General features: G+C 38.0%; 2 protein-coding genes across 2 annotated transcripts; both read left to right on the forward strand.

The window, feature by feature from the left end:
- Positions 1–2,285: 2,285 nt before the first annotated feature.
- On the forward strand, positions 2,286–5,790 carry LOC306870884 (uncharacterized protein). The gene is made up of 7 exons (XM_079418390.1): positions 2,286–2,371; positions 2,478–2,843; positions 2,948–3,061; positions 3,855–3,911; positions 4,148–4,216; positions 4,392–4,460; positions 4,574–5,790. Exons 1-7 carry the CDS (start codon positions 2,302–2,304, stop codon positions 4,669–4,671), a joined length of 843 nt encoding a protein of 280 aa, XP_079274516.1. The 5' UTR covers positions 2,286–2,301; the 3' UTR covers positions 4,672–5,790.
- Positions 5,791–9,376: 3,586 nt separating this feature from the next.
- Positions 9,377–21,838, forward strand: LOC306870871 (IgGFc-binding protein-like). Its single transcript, XM_079418342.1, has 20 exons — positions 9,377–9,395; positions 9,496–9,546; positions 10,595–11,779; positions 11,880–12,220; positions 12,315–12,888; positions 13,073–13,677; positions 13,786–14,356; positions 14,476–15,074; positions 15,164–15,728; positions 15,894–16,090; positions 16,193–16,331; positions 16,427–17,031; positions 17,170–17,740; positions 17,850–18,445; positions 18,531–19,095; positions 19,249–19,445; positions 19,530–19,668; positions 19,747–20,075; positions 20,409–20,967; positions 21,052–21,838. Coding segments are annotated over exons 2-20 (8,388 nt in total). The 5' UTR covers positions 9,377–9,395; positions 9,496–9,497; the 3' UTR covers positions 21,054–21,838.
- The last annotated feature ends 938 nt before the right edge of the window (positions 21,839–22,776 follow it).

The following is a 22,776-nucleotide window of genomic DNA, read 5'->3' on the forward strand; positions in this document are numbered from 1 at the left end:
CCATCCTAAGTTGCCTGATAATTGAATTAAAACTACAAACTGCAATATATCAATTTAAGCAGTTTTGAGTCATATATTTTAAATGTTGCAGCTGAATACATGAAGTTTCAGAATATTTCTCAGCATCTTTCTTTCTGCTCCTGTTGAGAAAAAGCAAAAGGACTAAATGCTCACATGGATCATTTAAGTCATTTCTTTAGAACAGTCAAGTAAACTAGATGTTTAACAATAAACTAAAACTAACATACTGATCAAATAAACTAACATTCCATCAAATATGTTTATCTTTTTTTAAAGACCTTGAGTTCAGAATATCAGGGTCTCTTTCACTGTGAACAGAGAAACCAGTTGGCATCAAACGTCTGAGACAGTGCTATTTTTATTAGCCAATCTGTGTGATCTCAAAAATATAGACATAATACTTTGGAGTTCACAAGGTCCGAACACAGCTCACAGATGCTGTAATGCTTTGCAAGGTGTAGGTGTGAGTGAGTAGCATCACCTTAACCATAAAAGCTGTATAAATATGCAACCTGAGATGATGCTATGTTATCCTCCACAGCATGCAGTCCCACTCATCTGACGAATAACACGAGTAGATGAATTGAAGTGTCCGTTTGCTGTTAGGCACTGCTCATTTCTGTATCATATTTAACTAATTACCCTTTGAAGTCTTTTTTTCCCGCTGAGAGATCTGCCACTTAAGTCTCTCATTCTTACCTGTCTTTCTCAACAAACCAAACGGTGTATATTTCAGTGTTACAAATACTACGGATGCAAGTTTGGAATAGACAGGCAGAAAGTTACTTGGCTTTAATTTTACTGTTCTTGTGTGTATATATATATATATATATATATATATATATATATATATATATTGTTCTTGTATATTTTCATCATTTGGCTGAATAGCAAAGAATGCAGAGAATACATTTTTGTTTGTAGATGTAAAATGCTTTATTTTTTAACGTGTTTAATGTATTTTTGTCACGATGAATTGTGAAATGCAGAATTGTATCGACAAAGACAAAAAGTTTGATAACTTCTGTTTACTTCATCTGTGTTCTCAGTGTCTAGCAGTGTGAACTAGCTTTTGATGGTTATCAGTAAATTGGTATTTTGGTGGAGGAGACAGAAGGATGTTTGTGGTAATAACAGATAACAGCTCAAATATTGTGTGTCTTAGAATGAGTTTCACCAGCTATTTAAATGCAACAAAAGTGCAGAAAAGAATGCTGAAAATAAACTGTACTTTTTCTAACTGCTTAGTTTCATGCAAGTACTAAAACAAATTTTAAAACCATTTCAAACTATTTTCATTCATTTTTGTTACATTTATGAAGCTAAAAATCAAATGTATTACTATTTTGAATCAGTTTTATTTTATATTTAGTTTAGTTAATATTTACTTTATTTTGAGTAATCTTTTTAAATGGGTTTGGTTTTGTTCCCATATTGGTTCTCTGTACCCCCCCCCCCCCCCCCCCCCCAAGCAAAACCTATGGATGCATAAAACTGACACATGAACAGATAAAAGGGGATGCATCTTTGATGTATTTCTATAAGACCCAGTGCTCCTGTGTGGTTGCTTCATTTAGATAACAAAGGAACTTGAAAGTAATCAGCAGCAATAACTGCAAACAAACATTTCCTGTAGTTATTTATGCATTTCACTTTGCTGTGGTTCACTCCAACTCAGTGGCATGTAGGTTTTTGAGCATGAATTGGATGTTTCAGGTTTGCCACAGCATTGAGTGTGGTCTCCGAAACATGAATTGTCTTGTTTTCAAAGCATTCTTAGGCCTGAAACATGTTGATATGTTTCAGATCATTGTCTTGCTGCATGAGCCAGCTGTGCTTTAGCTTCAGTCAGACAGACAGATAGCTTTACTTTCTCCTGGAGAACAGAATCATAGTTCCTTTAATGAAAAGGCATCTAGTTCCTGAAGCAGATAAACATCAGTATCTGCTGCTATGAGGTGGTTTTTATGAAATGAAAATTGAAAACCAAAAAACGATGTTATCTGAACACATACCATGGTAAAATGTATAAAGTTCTTCTACAGCAGCCTCAGTGTTTTTTTGCGCAACACAGTGAACAACACTGAGGAAATAAAACACTTATGGAAAACAACTTTCTTGTTTCTTATCAACCAATTGTTAATTGAGAATCCTCATTGTGGTTCTACCAAGAAGCATAATTTTTTCAGGAAGTGACATGTTCAACAAATTCTCACCTCGCTGCTCTTGAACTCAGTGTTGTTCTTCATTTCTGTTGCAGCTTCAGTGATCAGATGAGACATGAAGCTGTTTGGTCTGTATTTCTCTGTTGTCTGGATATTGTGCTACGGCTGTCTTGTCTGTGGCAGAGGTCAGTGAATTTTCTGAATTGTTTATCAGTTGTACATTTATCTTATTGGACCCTTTAAAGTGTGCAAATGATCAAAGTCTTGTCCTTTTTCTAATCTTTCACACAGGTTACAGTGTGTGCAATGAAATGAAGCTCGTTACAAGAATCAATATAACCACAGAACTGCAGTCTGAAATCCTGCTGCCGTGCCTTTTTGAACGAGCTCTCACTGGAACAAACCTTACCATGAAATCAAGTACTGTGTGGACTCAGATTAATGAAACCATTGACTACATTGTAGAGATCAAAGTAAATGGTTATGAAAGCTTCTGGAATAACAGACGCAATAGAATTAAAGCATTCCGTGATGCTGCTGCCTCTGGAAACTTCTCCATCCTGATTACAGCTGTGCAGCTGTCTGATCTGGGTCTCTACCGCTGTGAACTCTTCAGAGACCTCAACTGTTCTCTGGGCTATCAAGAGATAGAAATCAGTGAGTAGTTGAATTATAACTCTTTACAAGGACATTAATGGACTATCGATGTATATAAACCTGATATTGTGATATGAAGTGGATGAATTTATGATCTTGATCAGGTCTGGCCGCTGTTGAATTCTCACTGACCAATAACTGGCAGCTCATGGTTGCAGGAGGAGGATTTCTGCTTCTCTGTCTGATCACTGCGTGTGTTTACTGTACACGGACAAAACGTGAGTCTAACCACTCTGCTAGTGTTAATGCAAACAGTAGAAATGTAAATAAATATGTTGAGCTATAAATGCTGTTGAAAGTAATTATAAGTAGGCTATAATCAACACGTGATCAAGTCCGTCTGGAATGGTTACTTGAGAAGCCTGTTAAAACAAGTGGCATTTTATAAGGTAGCACATTAGGGAAAAACTATTATAAATGAATTCTTTGAGCTGCTCTTCCAGAAGCTTGTTTATTCATTCCATTGCTGAACCGCACATACATCAAATGTAACCTTTAGAAACTGACCAGAACTACATCTTCGACACCTGTGTGAAACTGAGGAGAACCTTAAGTCCTTAACCCAAAAATGAAAGTTCTGACATTAATTACTCGCCCTCATGTCGTTCCAAACCCGTAAGAACTTTTTCCATTTTCGGAACACAAGATAATTTTGGTCAAATCCGAGAGCTTTCTGACCCTACATAGACAGCAAAGCAACTACCATGTTCAAGACCCAGAAAGGTAGTAAGGGCATCTTTAAAATAGTCCATGTGACATCAGTGGTTCAACCTTAATTTTATTAATCTACAAGTAAACGTTTTGTGCACAAAGAAAACAAAAATAACAACTCTTCTGTGTCAGTCTTAGACAGTCATTTTTTGTTCATCATTTTGATTTGTGTTCTGAATATGAATGAAGGTCATTATTAATGATTAATCGTTAATCAATTAATAATTAAGTGTGCCCATAAAGTTTTGATGATTACTGTATTTTACTTTATAAACAAATAAGGATCTTCTCTGTTCTAAGGACAAACTGGCGATGCACCGGTCAACCACACATCACACAATTGCCCAGATGTAGATGGTAAATCTTATATAGGCATTCGTTTATAATTATATAAACTAATGCCTGCTGTGCCTTCTGATATTTTGTGATGGAGTAATCTTGAGAAATGCTTTAATTACTACAATAATAATAAAAATTTTATATATATATATATATATATATATATATATATATATATATATATATATATATATATATATATATATATATATATATAAACGCACCATATGTTATTGTTTTCTTTGTTCTTTCAGGACCAAAAAATGATGAAATAACCTATGCATCAGTTGTTCCTAAATCACGCAATTGCCATGACAGTGAAGGTAAATCTTATTTCTCAGTATATACTGTACATTGTTATATAAACTAATGCCTGCTGTGGTCTAGAATGAGTCTGGATATTTTGCAATGGAGTGATCTTGAGAAATGCTTTAATTACCACATCAGTTAAAAAATATATAATTGTGACTTGCGTTAGTGTTTTCTTTGTTCTTTCAGGACAAAAAAATGATGAAATAACCTATGCATCAGTTGTTCTTAAATCACACAACTGCCATGACAGTGAAGGTAATTATGTCAGTTATGTTTCCGCTGTGTTGCTTACGCTGTACATCAAACAGTCTCTCTCTTTTAGGATACATTTTTCTCATAATATTTTTCTTTATCTATTTCCTCATCAGTTCTTCTGAATAATAACCCTATAAATAGCTCTGCATCAGAACTTGTCAGCTCAGAGACGGTCCTTTATGCTACCGTCAAGCAAAGAGAGAGAAGATGAGCAAGTGAGCAGCGAAACGTCCAAATTAAAACACTCAAGAAAAAGAAAATATTTTTTATGGAGCTCCCATCTTGTATTGTTTGATTTGATTTGACAAGAAGTATATGATGTTTGATATTGTTACAGGAAGTAACATCATTTTAACCTTTTCTAAAGCACCAGGGAAACCAAAGTAAACTAATGCATACCCTTTTTCTCTTGAAAAAAAAGTGTATTAATAACTACCCTAATTGTGGAAAGTGTCTAATGTTTGTATATCGGCTTTGTCTTTATCTTATTTTTTGTTTTTTCTGTGTGTTGCAACTACTGTGGATGAAGGGTGTGAAACTGAACTCAGCTACTTTATCACCTAAACCACTGAAATCTTTGCAGACAAGGTGACGGGGCCACACATGCAACGGTAAGGCAGGATAAACTGCCTTGTCTGGTAAAGAAGCTTTTCAGATTTGAGTACAGTATAAAGATACTTCAGGCCAAGATGCTTACAGTGGAAATTCCCAAATCCATGAGCTTCTTCACAAATAAGCCACAGCTTCTGATTTGTGTGAAAATATTTTCTCACCACTGATTCTTCTTTTGCGTAATTCCTGTCAAGAAAAAAGTTAATTAGATTAAGGCTGGAAAACATGACTTAAAATGAAAAACAACAGTCTATAAAAGTTTAACTGTTTCTTTAAATGAATTAACATAACAGAAGGCAAAAACATGAAAAAAAATCCGTTTTTCTGTAAGGACAGATTAAGCTCAGTGATGTGTACTTTACAATTATGTCAATTGTGCAAGTACATTAGACTTACAGTAGACCTGACTTGAAAGAACAATTGTTAAATTATTCAATTGTACATGACTCCAGTATTGCCAGAGTCACACTGGGGCTCTCTGCTCATTGAGTGCTGACTTTGAGCTTAATTTTAAACAGGCAGTATTTAACTTGGCAGTTCATTTTATTTAGAGCACATCGTCCTGTAGAGGTTTACTCAGAATTGTGGTGTTTTTGATCTCTGGTGGCTGTCATGAGAAGTTCTAAACATTTATTGAATTTATTCATTTTATGAATTTATTTTAGTGGATGTCACAACACTTTAAGTATCTTTAAGTGAGATAAACCTAGAAACTCTTAAAAAAAAAAAAAATTCTGGATGTAAAATAAAAAGATAAAACTGTATACATTTTTGCTCAAGTCTGTCAAGTCTGAAGTCTAGTAAAGTAACCCTGGACATGGGAATCATGTATCCTCTGTTTGGTTCTGAGGTTGTGTGGTGAATTGTTGACAGAAATGTGGTTATGCAGGTGTGTTGAGATGGTTCACACTTTACAAAGCTGTAAGACATGGCAAGAGGCTTAAGATATCGTTTCGCCTGCTTTGCTCAACACCTCGTAAACACCCAGCTCAAACAGGTGCCCCAGAAAATTATTTACAGGAAACATGTATTTTGTAAACCACAGTCTCCAGATATTTTATTTTGATGTAAAACCTAGATACACTGTTATACACTATTCTGATACGAAGTCTTGATTTGATATGGCCAAAATCAGGCCTTTCTGATTTTGATTTCAAAATGTACTTCCCCCCTAGAGGGCACCAAAGTCTTTCTGATTCCCTTCTAAAAAACATGACACCATGAGTCACAAACTAGTCATAAATGTCAATAACTTCATAATCTCTTTAAAGTTAGAGTTTGTTCTTCTGATCAAACACCTGAAGATTCTCTGGTTTGATGAGACCAAGATAGAACTTTTTGGCCTTAATTCTAAGCGGTATGTGTGGAGAAAACCAGGCACTGCTCATCACCTGTCCAATACAGTCCCAACAGTGAAGCATGGTGGTGGCAGCATCATGCTGTGGGGGTGTTTTTCAGCTGCAGGGACAGGACGACTGGTTGCAATCGAGGTGAAAAGATGAATGCGGCCAAGTACAGGGATATCCTGGACGAAAACCTTCTCCAGAGTGCTCAGGACCTCAGACTGGGCCAAAGGTTTACCTTCCAACAAGACAATGACCCTAAGCACACAGCTAAAATAACGAAGGAGTGGCTTCACAATAACTCCCTGACTGTTCTTGAATGGCCCAGCCAGAGCCCTGACTTAAACCCAATTGAGCATCTCTGGAGAGACCTAAAAATGGCTGTCCACCAACGTTTACCATCCAACCTGACAGAACTGGAGAGGATCTGCAAGGAGGAATGGCAGAGGATCCCCAAATCCAGGTGTGAAAAACTTGTTGCATCTTTCCCAAAAAGACTCATGGCTGTATTAGATCAAAAGGGTGCTTCTACTAAATACTGAGCAAAGGGTCTGAATACTTAGGACCATGTGATATTTCAGTTTTTCTTTTTTAATAAATCTGCAAAAATGTCAACAATTCTGTGTTTTTCTGTCAATATGGGGTGCTGTGTGTACATTGAGAAAAAAAAAATGAACTTGATTTTAGCAAATGGGTGCAATATAACAAAGAGTGAAAAATTTAAGGGGGTCTGAATACTTTCCGTACCCACTGTATGTATGTATATATATATATATATATATATATATATATATATATATATATATATATATATATATATATCTGATTCAGTCTCTGTCCATTCTGTCGCTTTGTGCATCTTCATCCAATTCACAGTGATTATGAATAATACATAATATTATTGCATTATGTAATACAAATAGGAGGGATCTACTTAACTGTTCCGGGGGGAAACCATAAAGCAGAAAACAAAATAGGGTGCATTGGTATATCACATCCTAAAACTTTATTTTAGGATGTGGTATTTTACTTACTTTATTTCCCTTTTAACCCTCTGCCAGTACACTTCCCAAAGTATATGAACATAGTCCCCAACCTCCACACAGTCTCTCCAGCATTGTGATAATTGTGAAGAACTATCAAATTTGGCAACTGCTGATGGAACTCTGAAGAATCTCATTTTCAACTTCCGAGCACAGTGCATTTCAGTGATTTTCACTGCTTTCAATATATTCAATGTAGGAGAGACTAGAGAGTGTTGTAGCACTACCAGTTTCACCAATTAGAAATGAGCTACTGTGGGACTTACAGGACAACACAGGTAAAAGAAAACGTAACACTTTTATTTTTTATTTGCATTCATTTAATTAATGCTAAATGAAGTTGTTACAGAATTGAATCATCAGATTCTCTTGTTCAATTTAACATCTGCACATCAACATCTTTACAGTAATAATACTATCATGTCTCATATCAGGTGTTTCTACTGGACTTTCAAGAGTACACAACACGGAACAGTATTTTTTACACCGACATTTGCCCCAAAATAATAAAATGTCAGTGCTTTTTTATAATTAGTTTTTTAAAAAGTCTTTTCCATTTTGTTGCTACCTGGTTATTGAATTTATATTCTGTACATATCTATTCCAGTTTTAATTGATTGCTGACGAAGTAGTATATTGGATAAGTAAATTTGATGAATTCTGTTAGGTGTACACTGGGTTATGTTGTAAAAATAGCACTCTTTTGTAGCTGACATTGACTTAAACCATTTAGGGGTGTGCAGTATTCTAATAAACTAGTAAAGTAATGTTACAGTCAAATTTCAAGGCACACAAACACAGCCGTTAGAACACTCCCAGGTCTACCGTTAACTTACATGTTTCTGCAGTGTTTAGCGTCGTTGTCCAGTTGGAGGACCCAGCATTGACAGAGATGCAGCTTTCTGATGCAGCCCTCCAAAATGTCTTTGTACTCTTTTGATTTCATCATACTATGGACAGATTTAAGGAACTTTGTTCTTAGAATCATAAATTGATTTCCATCATAAATTATTAAATTGTTTGGCCCAGACATATAAAAAGAGTGCAACCGAATATCTTGTGATATTAATCTTCGAGTGACAGGTGACATGAACTCATTAAACTATTCCGAAGGCTCAGGTTTGATTAGGGAAATAACCCTTCTGAGAAGTATGATCTCTTCAAGTGGAGGATTACCTAGTTTCAGGCTAGAAAAAGTACACTGGAAAAAGTCAACCGACACTATCTAGGCAAACATGTCAGTCAAACAAAGCAATTGAAACGCATCAGTGTCTGTTTGTACTGTCATGTTGCTTATACAATCAACTTCAACAGGAAGGCTCCGCAAACATCATTTACCCCAAGTCATCTGCCTTGTCAAAATACACAAGGTTGCTGACAAAGTTTGTAGAAATTAAAGGCTAAACTCACATTGCACACAAATAAACATGAAATGCATTTACAGCATAATTACCCAAATTGATTAATGTGAACACTCGGGTAAGCGCGTGACTGATGGGAAATTTTTGGCTGAAGCCAACACCACTAAATGACTGTTGTAGCATCCCAGTGACTGCTCATTTGTTTCGGGAGTCTTCAGTGAACGCATAGTTGAGCTCATTGGTTGTAGGGGGTGGAAATGTACACAGTGGTGTGTCCATTTAGATCCATTTACACACACTTCAAACCATCTGAATCCTTCCCTCCTTTAAGTATATTTGCTCTATAGACTCATAAATATTGTGTGTAATAACATTATTTCTGCCTTTCTGTCGTCAGTATCATGTTTGTAATAGCTGTGATGCAGAACGCTTATTAGCTTTAATTTATTCACATTTTTATGTACCTTAAAATGAGTTCCTGTTTCCAGAATGTACTTTTTTTTCCCCTCATCACAGCAATACTATATAAGCCCTCCTTTTATTTAATATATAATTCAGTAGAAACCTGGCCTCCAGGTAAGTAGGCTATTGATCGCTCTTAAGAATTCAGATCATCCATGTAAGACTTAATACTAAAAGCCTTTGGATAGGTAAATATATTGTTCCTCTTTTACAGTCATGGAGACACGGTCTTTTCTTTTCTGTCTGGCAGTTTTAACAGTAACTGGTAAGATTATAACAATCTTTAAAATTACAATATAAGAATTGCACTACCAGTCTAAAGTTTTTGAACAGTAAGATGTTTAATGCTTTTTAAAGAAGTCTCTTTTGCTCACCGAGTCTGCATTTATTTGATCCAAAGTACTGCAAAAACAGCAACAACAAAAAATACTATTTAAATGAACTGTTTTCTATTTGAATATATTTTTAAATGTCCTTTATTCCTGTGATTTCAAAGCTGAATTCTTTAGCATCATTACTCCAGTCACATTATCCTTCAGAAATCATTCTAATATTGCTGCTAAAAAAAAAAAAAACAGCAACAAAAAAACATTTATTATTATGTTGAAAACAGCTGAGTAGGTTTCAGGTTTCTTTGATGAATAGAAAGTTCAGAAGAACAGCATTTATCTGAAATATAAATCTTTTGTAACATTATAAATGTGTTTATCATCACTTTTGATCAATTTAAAGCACCCTTGCTAAATAAAAGTATTAATTTAATTTCTATAATTTAGAAATTAAATTATAATTTCTAAATTATTAGAATTTAGAAAAGAAATAAAAATTATACTGATTCCAAGATTTTGAATGGAATGGTGTATAATGATACAAAAGCTTTTTATTTCAGATAAATGCTGATCTTTGGATCTTTAGTCATCAAAGAATCCTGAAAAAAAAAAATTACTCAACTATTTTAAATATTAATAATAATTAAAAAAAAAACTTTCTTGTTTTCATGTGACACTGGAGTAATGATGCTGAAGATTTTGCTTTGATCACAGAAATAAATTGCATTTTAAAATATATTCAAACATAAAGCAGTTATTTTAAATAGTAAAATTTTGCTTTTGCTGTATTTTGGATGAAATGTATGCAGGCTTGGTGAGCAGAAGAGAATTGTAAAAAAAAAATTAAATCTTACTGTTCAAAAACTGGTAGTGTAACGTCATTTTCCATTTTCTATTTTCTAATTCCAATTGTTTCTTTGGTAATGCTATACCATTACTTACTAATAATGTTTGCTTATATACTTTGTTTCTGTTTTACTGCAGCAGTCAGCGGATGCCCAATAGGCCGTGAATTCATCACTGCTTTCATGACAAATTACCAATATGGGAAAGCCAGTCTGACTCTCTCCATAACAGCACATAATTCCCCTGCCACTGTTAAAATTGAGATAAAGGCACTGAGTTACAATGAAAAAGTAAACATTGAACGAGGTGAGACCAAATTTATTGTCCTCCCACAAAACACTGAGATTGAAGGTGACGGACCCTTCCGCAAAACCGTGTACATCTTTTCTACTGCCGATATCTCAGTCGTTTCATCCAACTTAAAGGAATTCACTGGAGACAGCAGTGTGATCTTCCCGATAAATCAACTTGGCAAGCGTTATGTAGTTTTTACTCCAAACACGGGTCCAAATCCATATAAAAAACTGGTAGCTATAATCAACGGCAATTATATGAACACAATCGTGATTCAGGAACACAATTCAGGAACTCTTTGGAACAGAATTTTTGGAAAGACCAAAACCCTTAATTTGGCTCCCTACGAAGTTTATCAACTTCGCAGTCTTGAAACTTTGACTGGAACACAAATTACATCCACGTCTCCAGTGGCTGTCCTGGCAGGACACGAGTGCTCCATGATCGTAGGCTCTTGTGAGCATGTCTTTGAGCAGCTGGTGCCAGTGGAGTCACTCTCCAATGAATACCTGATCCCTGCAATGCATCAGTCTACCAGCAAGGACACAGCCTATGTGGTTGCTCCAGAAGACAACACAGTTGTGTCAGTATTGCGTAGGCATAGTTTGTACCACAATAAAAAAAAGCTAAATGCTGGAAATGTTTTAGCGGTTGATGTGAGCAAAAATGCTGTGCTCATTCAAAGTAGCAAAAGCATAATGGTAATGTATTTCAGTAGCAATTTTCCCAATGATGAGTTTCTAACCAATGTCATACCCACCTCTGAGATGTCAAAATCATGGACCATTCATGCTCAAGATGGCTACGATAACACACTTGTTGTTGTTGCTGAAGCAGCATCAGCCTCCACTATCAGCGGTTCGTTAAAGTGGAAAACATTCCCTGCTAATGAAAAATTTGCATGGGCTACCAAGTCACTTGGTACACAGAAAGGTCCAATCACCTTATCTGGTGATTCGCTGATGGCTGCTTATGTTTTTGGTGGAAAATCAAGGCACGGTTATGCCACAACTGGAGTGTGTAACACAGGTAAGAAATCATGTCTGAATAATAACATATGACTGAATAATGACTTGTAACTGACTAAAATCTAGGAAAAAACAAACAAACAATTCCTTTGTTCCCTAAGCTTTTACGACAACGCCGGCTCCACCAGACCCCTGTGAGACTGTTAAGTGCCGTCAGCAAGAGGAGTGCAGAAAGGGTGTCTGTGTCCCCACTTCCACTTCCACATGTCAGGCAGTTGGCGATCCACATTACAAAACTTTTGATGGGAAACTGTATGACTTTCAGGGAACTTGTACCTACATCATGGTAAACAATACAAAGCCTCAAAAAGGCCTCACACCTTTTACCGTCTTAGCAAAGAATAATCACCGCGGAAGCAAAAGGGTGGCATATGTAAGGACGGTTTCTGTCCTAGTGTACAATCATAAAGTGGTGGCTGGCAGCCAAAGAGGAGTAGTAGAGGTGAAAAAATAAAAAGCACTTCACAACTTTAAGTTTAAGTAATAACCAAGCTGAACAATAACTAACTCTCTCTCTCTTTGGTGTTTCTCTTTAGTTTGATGGTGAAAACACTTTCCTGCCCTTATCTATAGATGGCGGAAAAATAAAAGTGGATCAGAGGGGATGGAATGTCATTATATCAACAGATTTTGGCTTGGAGGTGAAATATGACTGGAATATGATGTTGTACATTACAGCTCCAAGTAGCTATTTCCAGAGTGTAGGTGGACTTTGTGGAAACTATAATGGTGACCGAAGAGATGAATTTATTGATCCCAAAGGCCAAGTGCTCTCCAGTGTCATTGCGTTTGCTAAGACCTGGAAAGTTTCAGATAATGATTTGTTTTGCAATGATGACTGTAATGGACAATGCCCAAGTTGCTCTTTAAGTCTTCAAGAAGAGTACAAAAAAGACACAAACTGTGGTGTCATGGCTAAAACGGATGGGCCATTTGCTATTTGCCATGACACTGTGGATCCCCAGATGTATGTAGATAACTGTGTCTATGATGTCTGCATTAATAACGGTATGAGAAACTTCCTCTGCAACAACATTCAAAGCTACGTCGATGCTTGCATGTCAGCTGGAATCAAGATTCCTGGAAAGTGGAGGACACGTTCCAACTGCCGTAAGTGTATATATGCATATATATTTTAATTCATTTAAAATTTAGATTTATGAATGTGAACTGACAATTGACATGGTGCTGTTTGTAAATTTTGGTTTTGTTAGTAGAGTTAGCATTTTGACAGAAAATGTATGTGCTTTATAATCAGAATATTTATATTTTTGTTTTCCTCTTCTCCTCCCAGCACTGGATTGTCCAGTAAACATGCATTATGACGCCTGTGGCACTGCCTGTGCTGCCTCTTGTGCCGATCGAGATGCCCCGAGCAAGTGCACGCTGCCATGTGTAGAGGGCTGCCAGTGCAACACAGGTTTTGTCCGCAGTGGAGATGAATGCATACCTTTGAAAAAGTGTGGTTGCTCATACAACGGCCGATATTATCTAGCCGAGCAGGCATTTTGGGGGGACCAAAAATGCACAGAGAAATGTGTGTGCAACTCTCAAACTGGAAAAGCTGATTGTACAGCGACAAAATGTAAGAAATCCCAAGTGTGTGAAACTCGGAATGGAGTGAGAGATTGTTATCCAACATCCTATAGTACCTGTCAAGGTGCAGGGGATCCACATTACCGCACATTTGATGGTAAAGCCTTTGACTTCCAAGGAACCTGCACTTATTATTTGTCCAAACTACTCAATACAGCTGACCCATCACTGATACCCTTTGAGGTACTGGTCAAGAATGAGAACAGAGGAAAGAACATGGCAGTTGCTTACACTAAGACTGTGTCATTAATAGTATATGGATACACAATTGTCGTGAGTAAAGATGATCCAGGCAAAGTGAAGGTCAGTACATAAAAAACTCTATATTAAAACTCATTACACACTGAACTACAAAAACTCAAATTGCTTTTAATAAAAATTGTTAATTATTTGGTAATTTGTGCCCTAAAGGTCAACGATCTGTTTGTGAATTTGCCATTTGAACAAGAAGAAGGTCGATTCTCCATATTCTACAGTGGATACTTTGGTGTGATAAAAACTGACTTTGGTCTGACTTTGAAATTCAACTGGGAAAGCCATGTAGAGCTGACTCTCCCCAGCACTTACTCCGGAGAAGTGGGAGGGCTTTGTGGCAACTGGAACAACAACAATAATGATGATTTGCTGACTCCTGACAAAACTCCTGCTTCAACCCCAACAATTTTCGGAACCAGCTGGAAAGTCAAAGATGACCCTGGATGCTCAGATGAATGTCAGGGCAAAGCATGTCCTAAATGTGATGCCACAGAGAGAAACCAAGTCACTTTTACAAAGCCTTGCAGCAAGATCACAGACAAACAGGGACCATTTAAAGGTTGCCATGTTAAAGTGAATCCAAATCAGTTTTATGAAGATTGTGTGTATGATATGTGTATGTACGGTGGCCATTCGTCAGCCCTCTGCAGTGCTCTTTCTGCATACACAGCTGCTTGCCAAGGGGCACTTGGCCAAGTGGAATCCTGGAGAACTGACAGTTTCTGCCGTTAGTATTACGTTCCATTGTTTTATTGTTTACTTCTCTTTAAGATTTTGAATTATATATAACTCAGAATCGATGCAAGAAATATTGTAAAATTATCCCTTTATATTGTTTCTCCACAGCTGCATCCTGTATGGAAAACAGCCACTATGAGGTTTGCGCAACAGGATGTTCCCAGACCTGCAATGGCCTCACTGAACCCAAGGCCTGTGAGGGCACTCCTTGCAACGAAGGCTGTGTATGTGATGAAGGCTTTGTCCTGAGCAATGGTGAGTGTGTGGCTATGGAACGATGTGGCTGTTCTTACAGGGGCCTGTACTACCAGCTGGGCCAGGCGTTCTTCCCTCAAGACAAGTGTGAGCAGAGATGTGTATGCAAAGAGAACGGAAGAGTTCAGTGTGATGATGGATTCACCTGCAAACCAAATGAGAAGTGCCAGGTCCTGAATGGAGTTCAGGGCTGTTTCCCTGATGGCAAAGCAGTTTGCTCACTGTCAGGCTTTGGGCTTTATCAGTCATTTGATGGGAAGTCCTTTACTGTTGAAGGAGACTGTGAGTATAGATTGGCAGAGACGACTCAGGGCAAAGATGAGGACATGAGCTTTTTTAGTTTGTTAGTGAAACAGCTGTCCTCCTCTGAGACTGTCTTCACACGAAGAGTTGAAATACAAATAGAACAATCCACAATAACTTTGCTTCCTGGCAACATCTGGGAGGTTCAGGTAATGTATTGGTTACTGACCATAGTTTTAGGAGATCAGGAACTGCTGCCTACAGAGTTTTAAGTTTTATTTTGGTGTTTTCTTTACAGGTGGACAATGTTAAAACCTATCTCCCCGTGACTGTGGATGAAGGACTGGCACAAGTCTATCAGAGTGGTATTAACATTGTTGTGGAAACAAACTTTGGATTGAAACTGACATATGATACTATTTCCATGGTCAAAATCGAGATCCCATCCACTTTTAAAAATGCAGTCAAAGGACTCTGCGGTAACTACAATGGAAACAGTGCAGATGATTTTATTTTGCCCGGTGGTATTCAGGCACCTTCTGTAGTAGATTTTGCTGAGGCATGGGTTTCACCATCAGACAAAATGATGTGCCAAACAAGCTGTGGCTCCAAGTGTTTAAATCCTGATAAAGACAAACAGAAAGAGGCAGAGACAGCTTGCAGTATACTAATCTCAGAGAAGGGGCCATTTTCTGGTTGCTACAAAAAGATTCCACCTCAGACATTCTTTGATGAATGTGTGAAAGATGTTGCAGCACAACCAAATGACAAGACCGTTCACTGTCGCCACATACAAAAGTATGTTGCCAGCTGTCAAGAGATTGGGACGTCAATTAACATCTGGAGGAATAAAACCTTCTGTCGTAAGTGGCTGCATTTGAACAATAACTCTCTTCTAGCCTATCTAAATGCTCCTTAATGGTTTTAAATTTCCATTTAGATATGCCAATGGAGATTTGGAATAGTAATTGTCCTACCTTGAACTGAACCCTAAGCATTTTTATTTAAATTGCTCTCTTTTCTTCCAGCACTCACATGTTTCAAAAATAGTCACTATGAGCTCTGCGCTGACACCTGTTCCACGACCTGTGCAAGCCTGACAAAGTCACAGAAATGCCCATTGTGTCAGGAAGGATGTCAGTGTGATGATGGCTTTTTGTTTGATGGAGGTGAATGTAGGACTTTGGATAGCTGTGGTTGTCGTGTAGATGGAACGTTTTACAAGGTGAAAATCTATTTGGTCAGTTCTTTTTTTTTTCTTTCCATTTTTGCTAATAGTAATCAAACTGTAACTTTTTATCTTTCCCACCAAAACATTATTTTGCAGTCTGGTCAGACAGTAATTCGAGGAGAGTGTGATGAGAAATGCACCTGCAAAGCTGGAGTGTTCTCCTGTGAACCCTTGGAATGTGGTGAAGATCAGATTTGTGGCAAAAAAGATGGTGCGATTGGATGCTACAACAAAGGTATTTATAATTATAAGTGTACCATAAAAGCAAAATATTTGTTTATATGCCAGATGTTTAATTTTTTAATTTTTTCTTTGTTTAATCCCTAAAAGACTCATACTGTCCAGTCAACATGCATTATGAGGCCTGCGGCACAGCCTGTCCTCCGACCTGTGCTGATCGAGACGGTCCAGTTGAGTGCACACTGCCATGTGAGGAGGGCTGCCTCTGCAATACAGGTTTTGTCCGTAAAGGAGATGAATGCATACCTGTGAAAAAGTGTGGCTGCGCTTACAAAGGCCGATATTATCTACCCGAGCAAACATTTTGGGGTGAGAAACAATGCACAGAGAAATGCGTGTGCAACCCTCAAACTGGAAATGTTGAATGCACACCAACAAAGTGTAAGAATTCTCTAGTGTGTGGCACACTTAATGGAGTGAAAGACTGTTACCCGCTGTCCTATAGTATCTGCCAGGGTGCAGGGGATCCACATTACCGTACATTTGATGGTAAAACCTTTGATTTCCAAGGAACCTGCACTTATTATTTGTCCAAACTACTCAATACAGCTGACCCATCACTGATACCCTTTGAGGTACTGGTCAAGAATGAGAACAGAGGAAAGAACAAGGCAGTTTCTTTTACCAAGACTGTATCATTAACAGTCTATGGATACACAATTGTCTTAAGTAAGGAAAGCCCTCACAAAGTAAAGGTCAGTTCTTCAAAAAGACACTTATACGCCATGATATGAATAACTGCATGCATTAATGTTATTATACACTCACCTCCAAAAGAATAAAAAAAAGCACTTGACTTTGAACAAACTTAATGGAATGAATTTTTCTTGAAGGTCAACGATCTGTATGTGAAATTGCCATTTGAACTAGAAGATGGTCGGCTCTCCATATTCTACAGTGGATACTTTGGTGTGATAAAAACTGACTTTGGTCTGACTTTGAAATTCAACTGGGAAAGCCATGTAGAGCTGACTCTCCCCAGCACTTACTCCGGTGAAGTGGGAGGGCTTTGTGGCAACTGGAACGGAAATGCCAACGATGATTTGCTGACTCCTAATAACACCCTTGTTTCAACCCCAACAATTTTCGGAACCAGCTGGAAAGTCAAAGATGACCCTGGATGCTCAGATGAATGTCAGGGCAAAGCATGTCCTAAATGTGATGCCACAGAGAGAAACCAAGTCACTTTTACAAAGCCTTGCAGCAAGATCACAGACAAACAGGGACCATTTAAAGGTTGCCATGATAAAGTGAATCCAAATCAGTTTTATGAAGATTGTGTGTATGATATGTGTATGTACGGTGGCCATTCGTCAGCCCTCTGCAGTGCTCTTTCTGCATACACAGCTGCTTGCCAAGGGGCACTTGGCCAAGTGGAATCCTGGAGAACTGACAGTTTCTGCCGTTAGTATTACATTGTTTATCTCAAGTAATTTGAAATACACATTACAGCAGTTTACTGCTTTATTTTAAAGACATAGTGACATTCATTGTTAATATGGTCTTTCTACAGCTACAACCTGCAAGGCAAACAGCCACTATGAGGTTTGTGCAAAAGGATGCCCCCAGACCTGCCGTGGCCTCACTGAGCCCAAGAACTGTAAGGGCACTCCCTGTGTTGAAGGCTGCACATGTGACAAAGGTTTTATCCTGAGCGATGGTGACTGTATGGCTGCGCAGCAGTGTGGCTGTACTTACAAGGGCCTGTACTACCAGCTGGGCCAGGAGTTCTTCCCTCAAGACAAGTGCGAGCAGAGATGTGTGTGCAAAGAGAATGGAAGAGTTCAGTGTGATGATGGATTCACCTGCAAACCAAATGAGAAGTGCCAGGTCCTGAATGGAGTTCAGGGCTGTTTCCCTGATGGCAAAGCAGTTTGCTCAGTGTCAGGCTTTGGGCTTTATCAGTCATTTGATGGGAAATCCTTTAATGTTGAAGGAGACTGCGAGTATAGATTGGTAGAGACGGTTCAGAACAAAAATAAGGAGAGCTCTTTCAGTGTGTTAGTGAAACAGCTGTCCTCCTCTGAGACTGTCTTCACACGAAGAGTTGAAATACAAATAGAACAATCCACAATAACTTTGCTTCCTGGCCACATCTGGGAAGTTCAGGTAATGTACTGATTACTGACCATAGTTTTAAGTGATCGAAAACCACTACCTACAAAGTATTGTGGTGTTGTTGTTTTTTTTATAGGTGGACAAAGTTCAAACCAATCTTCCAGCGACTCTGAATGAAGGACTTATACAAGTCTATCAGAGCGGTGTTAATATTGTTGTGGAAACAAACTTTGGACTGAAACTGACATATGATACTATTTCCATGGTCAAAATCGAGATCCCATCCACTTTTAAAAATGCAGTCAAAGGTCTCTGTGGTAACTACAATGGAAACAGTGCAGATGATTTTCTCCTGCCAGGCGGTATTCAGACTTCTTCTGTGGAATACTTTGCCGAGGCCTGGGTTTCACCATCAGACAAAATGATGTGTAAAACAGGCTGTGCCTTCAACTGTTTCAATCCTGACAAAGACCAACAGAAAGAGGCAGAGACAGCTTGCAGTATACTAATCTCAGAGAAGGGGCCATTTTCTGGTTGTTACGAAAAAATTCCACCTCAGACATTCTTTGATGAATGTGTCAAAGATGTGGCAGCACAACCAAATGACAAGACAGTTCACTGTCGCCACATACAAAAGTATGTTGCCAGCTGTCAAGAGATTGGGACGTCAATCAACATCTGGAGGAATAACACCTTCTGTCGTAAGTGGCTGCATGTTGCAAAATAACCATCTTCTGTCTTATCCTCTTCCTGGCCTTACTTTTACTTGGCTTTTAGATGAGGTGTAGAAGTAAATGTTCTCTCCCAAAACAAATTCCTGAGCCAGTCCCTAAAAAAGTATTGTATTCTTGCAGCACTTGAGTGTTCAGGTAACAGTCATTATGAGCTTTGCGCTGACACCTGTTCCTCAACCTGCGCCAGCCTGACTAACTCACAGAGATGTCCACCATGTCAGGAGGGATGTCAGTGTGATGATGGCTTCTTGTTTGATGGAGGTGAATGTAAGACTTTGCAGGATTGTGGTTGTCAAGTAGATGGAAAGTTTTACAAGGTGAGAAACCATTCCATTTCTTTCCTGCAGTAGTCAAACATCCTACTAGTCACTGCAACTTATCGTCTCTTATTTGTTCTGCAGTCTGGTGAGACAATCATTCAGAATGAGTGTACAGAAAAATGCCTCTGCAAAGCTGGAGTGTTCTCCTGTGAACCTTTGAAATGTAGCGACGATCAGATCTGTGACAAAAAAGGAGGAGTCACTGGGTGTTACAAGAAAGGTAAGTACAAACTTTGTACATCAGTTCCCGAGTAGGTTTTAAATGAAACCATAATACAGATGTGCATCCTTGTTCCAGATCCTTGCAGTAACCACGTGTGCCGTGAATTAGAGTACTGCACTGTAAAGGACAACAAGGCTCTGTGCATTGCAAAATCAAAGACCTCTTGCATTGCCAAAGGAGATCCTCATTACAGAACCTTTGATGGCAACCACTTCTCCTTCCAGGGTACTTGCACCTATACTTTAGTTAAAACTTTAGGCAAAGACCAAACACTGACTCCTTTCAACATCGTCAACAAGAACGATATGCTCAAAGGCACACGTGGTTCTTACGTCAAGTCAGCCACCATTACAGTCAGAGGACATGAAATCACATTCATCCAAGGCAACCGCAATCGTGTGACAGTAAGTCAGTACAGAGCATTAAATACAGAAAGATCACGTGACTATTCATCAACTCAATATTAAAACACATCAGTGGTAAAAATGTGCACCAGGCATTGCCAGCTTGTTCCCAGAGGGCTACCTTTCCACAGACTTCAGTTACAACCCTGCTACAACACCCCTACTTGTTGTTATTTTTTTAAGTAGTCTTTAACACCTTGATAAGCTGGTTAAGGTGTGTTTATTTGGGCTAGAGCTAAAATCTACAGGATGGTAGCCCTCTAGGAGTACGCCTGGCTCCTCTACACTGGAAATTACATATCTGCTGCTTGCTTTCCGTTTTTTCCTATCCAGATTGATGGCACAGTTTCAAACCTTCCTGTGAGTTTGAATTCCGAGGGGATCAACATCACCCTCTCAGGCAGTATAGGGGTTTTGCAGACAGATTTTGGCTTGGAAGTCAAGTTTAACTGGGCGGATACCCTTATGGTGACATTGTCCAGTAGCTACTACAATAACATAGTCGGGATGTGTGGAACCTACAATAATGATGTGGAGGATGATTATGTCACACCGAGTGGTAACAGCATGACAGACATCACAGAATGGGCAAAGTCTTGGAGTGTCCCTGAAAGCAACAGCAACTGCTGGCACTTTCCCCCTTGCTCAGATGATAAGAAGTTGCTATATAGAGGACAAAGCTACTGTGGCTTGTTAGAGAATGCAACAGGCCCGTTTGCCCAGTGCCATGGCATAATATCAAAGAGGCGATTCGCTGCTGACTGCCTTTTCCAGATGTGTCTCAGTGATGGAAGTCAGAATGCTTTCTGCAATGCCTTCAGTAATTATGTGTCCGCTTGTGCGCTGGTAAAGGCTGACGTGTCTCCAGAGTGGAAGCAGCTCGCAAACTGCTGTAAGTGATGACTATGACTGAAGATCTTTGTTTAATGGATATTACATTAATGCTAACACCTTCCCTGTCTTTTATTCACAACAGGATGAAGATTTTTCCACCAAGTTTCATGTATCCCAAAAAGCAGTGAAAATGGAAATTATTAAATCAAATTATCTTGTGCATTTCACAATATATTGACATATAACAATGTCTCAGTTTCTGTCATTACTTAATATCACATTACTTCATTTGTGATTTGGTGTTTTAAATGGCTGTTTAAGTAAGTTTCTTTTCTTAAATGATTATATATATTCATGGATGTCAACTTGTGTTGTCCACAAATCATTCTATAATTAATCTTGGGTTAAATTGTTCTGTATTTTCTTTCAAATGCCTCCATACTTATCATATTTTAAAAATATGTTATTATTAAACTATTCTATTCTTGCATCCATTTCATTCAGCTGTGTCATTCCCTATGTAAGTGATTGTTACTATACGTGGCAAAAATTATTAATGGAAATATAGGTTATGCCAACCATGTCAGCTCCTAATATTGTCATCAATAATTAGGATGTATTTTCTATACATATGTGTAGATACCACATTTGACTTCTCCATCAGCATGGTGACCCATTTTGCAACAGTCAACATTTCAGATCCTGCTCATCCCTCACACTAAGAAACCAATACATCTTCATTGAAAATGCCACAACACTGTGCAGCTATATTTGTAAGAACCATAGAAAGGATATCTGTTGCAGGGTATTTAGATTATCAGTCATATTTATTATTAACTAAATGCTGTGAAAATCATCTACCAAAGACTACAGCAGATATAGATATTTATACGTGTGAATAAAGTGAATATAGTTGCAGACACACGTTCAACTTCCTAGCATGTTTATGTCTTTAACCTTTCCAATATGCAGACAGCTTGCCAGTAATCTGGAATCTACGCAGAGATATCTATAGTATTTTCCCCTGGTCGGGCATTCCAGTGAGCAGGGTTAATTTACCATCACAAAATTTCTTAACTAATGTTGATTAACCTAATCATTCCTAAACTAATGTTGCTTAACTTTAAGACCAATTTACAGACGCTGACAAACGGCAATAGACACGTTTGCCAGGTTTTGTTGGATCAGTTTGTTACCATTGTCTGTGTCTGTCGGTGCTTGTTTTCCCCAACTAAACATGTTGAATCAGCATTTGACAAATTCTAGAATGTCTGAGAAGGTATATGTACTGAACTCATTTGCTGTTGGTCTGCGTCTGTTGGTTTAGTGCGAACTGGCCTTTACTGAGGGTTATTATATTCAGGCAGAAGCTGAAAAACACATTCTAAATTTGGCTACACATTTATAAGGTTAATAGCATTACATCTGTGGTGTGGACTTCCCTATTCTCATACAGTTCTCATACAAAGTCTACAGTGTAAACAGTGTAAAACTTTTCTCAGTTGCTAAAACGAATCAGTGCGAATCAGTTGACCATTTTCTCACAAGTATAAATGTCAAAATTACACTCCAACTTGTTTAAAACTCAAGCTTCCATGTCAACATGAAATATTTTAGTCGAAAACATCTTTTGTCATAATCAAATTTCTGCAAATACACATACTACTTGACCTATTTGACCACATGCTACTAGTACATATTACTGACCTGAATAAGATATTTCACATAAAAGATATTTACGTATAGTCCACAAGAATGATAATACCTGAATAATAGCTTAATTTATAAAAATGACCCCGTTTAAAAGTTTACATCCCCTTGATTTGTAATACTGTGTTGTTACCTGAATGATCCACAGCTGTTTTTT

This window comes from Barbus barbus (genome assembly GCF_936440315.1).
Source record: "Barbus barbus genome assembly, chromosome: 6".
NCBI classification, from domain to species: domain Eukaryota; kingdom Metazoa; phylum Chordata; class Actinopteri; order Cypriniformes; family Cyprinidae; genus Barbus; species Barbus barbus.